Raw genomic sequence first — 8,360 nt, 5'->3', positions numbered from 1 at the left:
GCAAAAAAAGAAGAAGATAAATACAAACAAACAAATCGGGAATAAAATAACAAACATTTAAGAGAGACAAACTGAAGCCCACGCAAGAAGCGAAGTCCTTCTCCCTTCATGCATTTGATTTCTCTTTTCAACAAACAATTGGTGCAGGTGTGGCTTTTGCGCCCAATTTCTTGTCTTCCTCCTCCTCCTCGTCACTCGATAAGAATCGATTTCCCGCCCTTTTGTCGTCCCCATGGTCAAGTGTTCCTGCACTTCGTGCACTACCAAGCTATAAAAGTCTGACCCCAAGATTTCTTCGTTCAGGCACAACTGAATAGGACCATCAGTACTTTTCCTGTGAAGTCGCAGTGATTTCGTGAAGAATTTATTTTGTAGGAGACTTTGATTATAAGAAACAAGATAAAACCTCATATTGTTCGTATGTGTCAAAGATTGATTTGTCAAAATTTCGAGGCACTATCCAATCATTGGGTTTCACTGTGACATTTGCGTAAAATAAAAGTTATTTTGTAGGAGTATATTCCAAGTCTCAGCAAACGGTTAGTTTCAAGTGCCATACCTGCCCAATACTACATTGCAAATGAACAGATAATTGTTCGTGTTCAGCGGGAGTGCCGTCAACTGAAATTAAAAAAAAAAACAAAAAAAAAAATTATATAACTAAAAACTTCACATGAATTTTTCGTACCAGAGCTGCAGCTGTCGATTACAAATTCAAAGTCGGCCTTTCAAAATTCTCGCCTGTTCATGACGAAACCGCAGATGCCATAGCAACAACAGTTACCCTTGATGATTGTTGAAGGGCAGCTAGGAGAGTGATGTGGGGAGAAGTCGATTCAAGAACAAACTTCTACCCTCAATCAACTGGAAAGAAGTGGACACGCCCAGTCAAAGCACAGAATAGATGGATAAAGTTCATCCCTGTGAAATAAAATTACCTATCGGACGTAATAATGTTGTCAGCTCTCGATGATGTATCCTGACATTGGGGTTTTAAAACGCCAGAAACATCCGGTGACGACAATTCATACACACAAATAGATTTAGGCGCTGTCGCGTCCGTCTTCAGGGGAGGGCACGGGAGCGGGAGAGGCATTTGAAAATCTCCCGCCACATCTGCGAAATTTGTTTCTTTTCTCTCTCTTTTTTTTTCGGGGATGCCTCAGGAAAGATCGGTGACCCCTGGTTTAATACGGAAATTGTAGCACCTTACCCTGATCAATACCGGTGCTTTACGAGTCAGGCACCGAGAGGAATTTCATGAACCGGGGAGCGCAGCCCGGCGGAAGGACATATCCGGCGCCTCGCATAGAAATCGCGCATTAAAACCAACCAGAGAACTTTGTTTTAGTCATAAGGAGGAGAAACATGGAGCCCGAGAACAACAACAACAACAGCAAATGGTTGTCTCCTGTCCATTTCCAAATCATTTTGAGCTGGTGACGTCAGCAATTAACTAGTCAACGTCATTCGTTACCTTTTCCGTTACCACAAAGTAAATTTCCCCCACTTGGTCTATACTACCAACGGAGGGTGATGATTGACACTTACTTATAAGTTCTATTCTTATCTGTCATTGATCTTAAGTAACGAGTCACAGATTTCAGCGACACACCCCTCATAATTGATTCATTGACATGACATAATTCTAACAGAGATGGCTTCAGGTCTTCACACAATTATAAACGGATAGAATACAAGAAGATTACTCTTAAAAGGCGTCAGTATGTAACTCTGTATAACATGAATATCTAGCTTTAAAAAATCACGCTGCACAGTTAACACTCAACAGTTTTCAGTTGAACTTCCCAACGCCATTCCGGTAGATTTTGCTTTAAAAATACTTTGATTCACCATCGCTATTGTCCCATTACAGAGCTGCTCTCCTCCTCTTTTATTTAACTGTTTAAACGTGGGAAAGAATACCTTTATTAAAAAAAAAAACAGCACAGATGTTCATGATGCCAGAATTAAAAAAAAATATTATCAATAGACAATGAAAATTAAATAAGGACAAAAAGACAACCAGGTACGCCTTTCAAAAGCGTACATAACAGAAAGTCTGTCAGTTCGTTCAATCTGAATACGTCGGCACATGAATCAGTCAATTATAACATTGCTCGAGATAAAATGCTTAGAGTGTTTCGAACTCACCTTAGTGCAATTTGATAACATTCAGAAATGATAATAGAAAAAAAAATCATTCCACGACTGAGTATTTGACGCTGTTATCTTCGTTTTACATGCTTACATTCCTTTTTTTAAAAGCCTACTCTGAGCATTTCATCGTCTGTTTTAGTTTAGGTCGCAATATTTAATACCAAGAGAACATGAGGAACTAGCTCAAAGTGTCGTGATACATGTTCGACAGAATTATTGCTCTCACATAGCTGGACCTATATTTTTTTCCCCGGATTGATGCACTTAGAAACATCAGTATTAAGCGCTATATAAATGTTATTCATTGTCACTATCATTACCTAATTTCATCGCCCCGCTTGCTGCTTTCAGCGGAGTTCCGTTCTCGAATGCTGATTAAAATGTGGAAGTTAGGAGCAAGGAGCAAACGATATTGATACGTCGTTGTGATGATTGCATGAAAACAAATATACAATTTATGGTGAACAGTTTTGCAAAACACGACAAACTTTTAAGACACTTCTCCTGTCTCAGAAGAGAGAAAAATACAAAATAAAACATTATTCTACATCAAGTCAAACTTCAGCATCGTCAAAACTACATCTATGGCACTATAGTGCAGCTCGTCTTCTGGGGAAAGGAAAAAAATAGTATGTTACAGCGTCCATTTGGGAAATAGTACTTTGAGAATTGTCGGTAGGTAGTACTTTCCTTACGCTTTATTTGCCGAGCTTCGGAAAGCTAGTACTTTCCTGTAAGTATAGCAGGCATTTGAGGGTTTTCTTTTCTTTTACCAGTCAGGATTAATCAATTATCCCCCTGTCGTCAAAAATGGTAACTATGTACGTAGTGGGCGTATGGATCATCACATGTTTCCTCTTTTATTTATATATATATATATTTTCTAATAAATTAGCTCTCAGGATAGAGATTGTTTTTTTACTCTCTGTGCCCGGCAAATAGTCCCAAGGAATGTATTTCCCACTCGATGACGGTTGCGAAAAAACAGTTCTTGATCAACCCTGTCGTAAATCTTCTAGCCTCTGTATGCGACTGACGCTGGCCACGGACCGACACGGTCGGCACGAGCAGCGCTTGGGTATCCTGTACCTCACGTCGCGGTAGTTTGGGGTGAGACCCGGACAGTGCAGCCGCTCCGTCCGTTCCATGAAGCCCAGCTCCTGGCAGCAGGAACAGGAGCGCTCCACCTCCAGGTAGTTGTTGGGCGATATCCGCGTGTAACTGTTGCACATGCCGCGGCAGCCGTTGGAGTTGATGGTGACCGGGTGGCAGCCGGGCCGCGTGAGTTTGTGCTGCAGGGGCAGTCTTCGACAGTCCGCCTCGACCATGGACGACGGTGCGGTCAGCGACAGGATCGCGATGACGACGGTCAGGAGGTGGAATGAAAAGGATGTCGTTACCATGGTGACCACTATGACCTTTGACCTTTCCTCTCTTTGTCTTCAATGGAATGTGATGAAGTCTCAGACTGAAAATAAGACACCGAGTGTTCGCGGGTTCTCTGGACAGTCTTGCGGAAGGCTTGCGAAGAGATCTGAGAGCAACAGCTGGCTCACCTGCGAATGAAATTGAAAGAAATGCATGTCTTCTGAGAAATTGACATTGGGGACAATAATCTTCGTCGCTAGAAAAATAATCTCTTCTTACTAAATTGTTCAGTGGACTTCTCAACTCACTTATCATCTTAGTTCTTATGACTCTTCCCGGAGACAACGTTTAATAATCCCTATCGAATGTACACCGTATCAAATCATGATGTCCCAAAACCCAGAACATTCCACGTTCACCCTCGCTCGAGACCTTAATCACTGTCAATAGAAACGTGAATTCTGAACAAGAAATAGACCTACATCCCCTCTTTGTTTTTTTGTTTTTCTCTCTCTCTCTTCCACCTTTTCCTTTTCCCTCATTTTCATCGATCGGAACGTCAAGAGAATTACTGGAATGTTGTATTGATGTCAAGATTTCAAGATTACAAGTTGATGTCAAGCTTATCAATAACAACGTGGACATTTTTAGATAACATTCAGAGAATTTAACCAGCAGCAACGAACATGACCTCAACAACACTCTCTCAAAATACCACTGCAATATCAAATAAGCACCGGTTGTCCATGGTGCTACAAGAATAGCACAACGAAACCGTTCAACTCGTCACGAACCAATGGCATACACAACACCGAGAGAGAAAATAAAACAGAAAGAAAGTTGAATAGAAGGAGGAAGTGGGAGAGACTCGGAGGTAAATAGGGAGCGGAAGTAGGACAGAAAGATGGATAGACGAATATAGTGACAGCGAAAGAATGAGACGAGGAAGGAAGACCGTTGAAAACACTCATCCAATATTCATATCTATATTTGCCCCGATTTATGAGCCTAAAAGCTTAACGAGCCAACGCGAATCATGCAATATTCATATCTCGTGTATGTATTGTTGGCAATGAAATATCACCATCCTCGTCTACTTATGGCATTTGTTAGTTTGTCGTTCCCCACTGGGCATACTTTGGAAAGCGGGCACGTGATGCGTGAAATCGTTATCTATGAGGAGCAAGAAGAGGATAATTATCTTTAAACATCAATGCTAATTTGTTACTATGACAGTGCTGTGATATGATTCAGAGTGGTCTAAAAAAGAAATGGAGACCTTGAGTCGTACTCCTGCCTCGTACATCAATGAGTATCAGGGAAGGGTTATGGATGTTCTCTATTTATCTATTTACTGAGGATACTCTTCTTGACCCAGGTCCTGACTATAAGGCACCTCAGCATTTTGTGAAGATGGTGACCGCAAAATTGTCAGAAAAGGGTTATCCTATCAAGGCTTTACCCAAAGTACACAAATTCAAATAAATAGTTACAAGATTGAATGGTCATTTAGGTTTAGTATCAGTTTTCATTGATATTGATATAGCTATTATCATTGTTATCATCTTCGTCATCATCATCGTCATCATCATCATCACCACCATCATCATCATCATCATCATCATCATCATAACTGTTATTTCTGTCATTGCTATAGTTGTTAGTCTTGGAATTCGCCGACATACATAGTTCGCCATACATATAGCCTTCTCACGTGGGGGTAGTGGCAAGCTTTATGCCTCTAGAACACTCTACTGTATCAATATAATCACTTAAGCTCAAAAGTCGTCATTTCTCCGCTCTTATTGGACTCCAGCCCTGACGCAGGACGCCCCCTGTCACCCTAGAGCAGAGAAGTGAAGACATTGAAATTTGTAATGTATCATTATTACCACCACTGCATAGAAATGTTACTAAAATCAGACCCATTCATTCCCCACCACCACGAATTAGACCTCTATACGTCTTTCAAAGGACTCTTCCTCTTCTTCTTTTCACTATGTATCTAATAATCTCCAATTATGTGCAGATTCAAGAAGAGGAAAATGAGCCTTTGATATGGCATGCCGCTCATTTCATGGATTTCTTTTTCCCCTCCTCGTTATATAGATCGAAAAAAGGAAAGACGGATTGATGAAGGACGGGGAGGATTCTATGCTTTTCCAATCAATAGCAATTCTTCAATTTGCCGTGTGCACCTGCCGTACGCATTTATTCATGCCCAAACAGACGGTTCATGGACACAGTATAATCTTGTGATGATTATACGCTGCATAGTGGGCAGTTTTCGACATGAGTAAATCTACATCCAGAATGGAATATATTACGATACTGAATGCTCCGCGCTGGGTTGGGTAGTGTGTGGTGAAGGATTGAGGGTGGGGTGGGATGAGTGGGGAAGAGAGGGGTATGACATGGTTGTGTCGCTGTCCCCTTTGCCTTAACATGCGAGGGAGACCAGTACTGCGTGTATTCATCATCCTATCATAATCTGGTAAAAACTACACACCAGGCGGAAGTCCTAACAAGTATGAAGGATTGAACTCAAAACGTATCTTAGCTTGACATCCATCAATAAGCAGGCACCTTGCGATATACACACATAATATACTATTTTGGTACCTTGATTTGAATGATTCATATTCTCACGTGTGTTTTCTGTTTTTGTTTTGCTTTTTTTTTTTGCCGAAATAGTTGTTTTGTCACTCATTGCTAAGGAGGGGTAAAATCCCCTACAAACTTCAATCATGGATAAATTATTCCTCACGTTATCTCAGTGGACTGATTAAGTGATGTAGTAAAATTCATTTATTTTTTCTTTTCCTGGGGTCCTACATTTGATACAGTGGCAAGCGTTTCCATTAATCTGTTCTTAATGAATCAGCTTCAATACTAGGAATCCACCCTGCATAGATTATTTATTGCTTCGTTGGGCAAGCCTTGAGGCAAGCTTTCTGGCTGTTAGGACAACCTTTGAATTAAAAAAAAAAATATGCATAAGATTTGAATATGTTAGTAAACCGAACCAAGTACTGAGATTCTTAGGGAGCACGCTGGGATGTAAATACCGCCCTCCTCAGTTCCTCTGCTAACACGGACCCAGTTGGTGTCTTCACAAGGCAGTGGTTGTCATTTATTTGCTAGGGGCAAACCATTCTGAATATACAGTCCGAGAAAATTTTGCGGGCGAAATTACAATCTTGGCATTCTCAAATTGGCATCTCTGAATTACACTGTGTAAATTATGATGGAGGATTAGATGGAAATGTCTAAACCCATTAAATTTGCTAAAGACTATAAAAAGAAATGATAAACACGAAAAATTGCCAATTTGAGAGAAAACAGAAATTTATTCTGCAAAAATCCGTTGTCAATTTAAGGATCTGTTACGTTTTTATCGATTAAACGACTTTTGAAAATTCTGGTTAAGAGATTCAGGCATGAAGGTGTGGATAACTATAAAGGCAACAGTATTCTGTGGATCAGCAAGTTTGTCCACATACAACATCATACAACATGGTATCCATTTCCTCATCTTGGTCTTACTCTGGGCTGAAGGCTATAGGTTGATATCATGGAAGAGTTAGTCCACGCAGTTTGCTAATTATTTCGGCAGGAGATGCCGGTTTCCGGTAAGAGCATCGGTTGTGCAGACATGTACTCGAAGGAAGAAGAACGACGAGGAACATAACGTGAAGGTTACCGAGGAAAAACGACATCTTATCTAAATCAGACATCCCTGCATGTACGCAGTTTTCTTCTTGGGTTGTTTCTTTGAATTACAATGCTACTCAGGTCGTAAGGACGGGCGGGGTGGGGGGGGGGGGGTTGCTGGAAATGGAATCTGCACTTACAAAATTGTATGACGTTATTTTCCTTTATTTCAGCGGGCGATGTGCTTTCCTAGATATGTTAATGAGTAGTAACTTTACTTTTCTATTATTTACAAAGTAGACTGAAAACTTGATTTAAATCGTCAGAGTAAAATTTTGAAAATATTCATAACAATGTTCCATGTATGTACTTGTTATTAGCCGATTAAAACGCAATGGCGCGTATGAAATAAAGTGTGCAACACTTGCATGTCTAAACACGAGCAAAAGGGCGAAAGGAAGAGTGATAGTAAACTTGGGTTGTATATATATATATACATGTACCATTCTCATTATTATACAACATTTTCTAACAGCAGCCCGTCTTATTTCACTTAACTGCGACTGAAAGAAAGCAAAGCTATGGATGCCTGCATCGTTCTTGTGTATACAGTACGGATTAATCTGGAACGCTGTTCCACAGCTTCTGACTACTACTTGTCGATCTCTATACAGATTGTGGCACCACGAATGTGAACCCAATGTCATATACATGAAGTGCCCACGAACCAGACCTGAAATGAACAATCCTCAGTCAGCCCCCCTGCCCCCCCCCCCCCCCCCGAAAAAAAAATACAGTACCACCACCACCACCAACAACAACATCAACAACATCAACAGCGACAACAACAACGGAACAACAGCAGCAGCAGCAGCAGCAGCAACAACAACAACAACAACAACAACGGCCAAGGAGCAAGACGTCCATTGCTTTTCACGTCGATTATTCTCGGTCGGGGTACATCTTACTCTGTGCAAGTGGAACAAGTGGAACAGAACACTGGTGAAGACTGCAGTGCTGTTAATCCTGATGGACTTACTGTGGCATTTCCTCTGACTCGCAGTGATGTATCAAATTTGGAAATCTGATACACATAGCTACATTAAGGAGACAGGAGGATGCCTTATGGATTTATGAGAAGGAAATAAATTATGATGAATCAAGGGCTTTCATTTTCT

General features: G+C 40.8%; 1 protein-coding gene across 1 annotated transcript; it reads right to left on the bottom strand.

The window, feature by feature from the left end:
* Positions 1 to 2,807: 2,807 nt before the first annotated feature.
* LOC139721341 (bursicon-like) lies at positions 2,808 to 3,681 on the bottom strand. Its single transcript, XM_071632658.1, has one exon. The coding sequence runs from the start codon at positions 3,561 to 3,563 to the stop codon at positions 3,156 to 3,158; it is 408 nt and encodes a 135-aa protein (XP_071488759.1). The 5' UTR covers positions 3,564 to 3,681; the 3' UTR covers positions 2,808 to 3,155.
* Between the last annotated feature and the right edge of the window lie 4,679 nt (positions 3,682 to 8,360).

The sequence above is a fragment of the Diadema antillarum genome, unplaced genomic scaffold (assembly GCF_040938485.1).
Source record: "Diadema antillarum isolate AM-2024a unplaced genomic scaffold, OU_Dant_1.0 scf00000141, whole genome shotgun sequence".
Taxonomy (NCBI): Eukaryota; Metazoa; Echinodermata; class Echinoidea; order Diadematoida; family Diadematidae; genus Diadema; species Diadema antillarum.
The sequence above is the reverse complement of the archived record's forward strand: the minus strand, read 5'-3'. Positions and strand labels throughout refer to the sequence as shown.

Excerpts from the sequence above, each read along its gene's own strand:
- LOC139721341 (XM_071632658.1), bottom strand. The coding sequence starts at position 3,563 with ATGGTAACGACATCCTTTTCATTCCACCTCCTGACCGTCGTCATCGCG.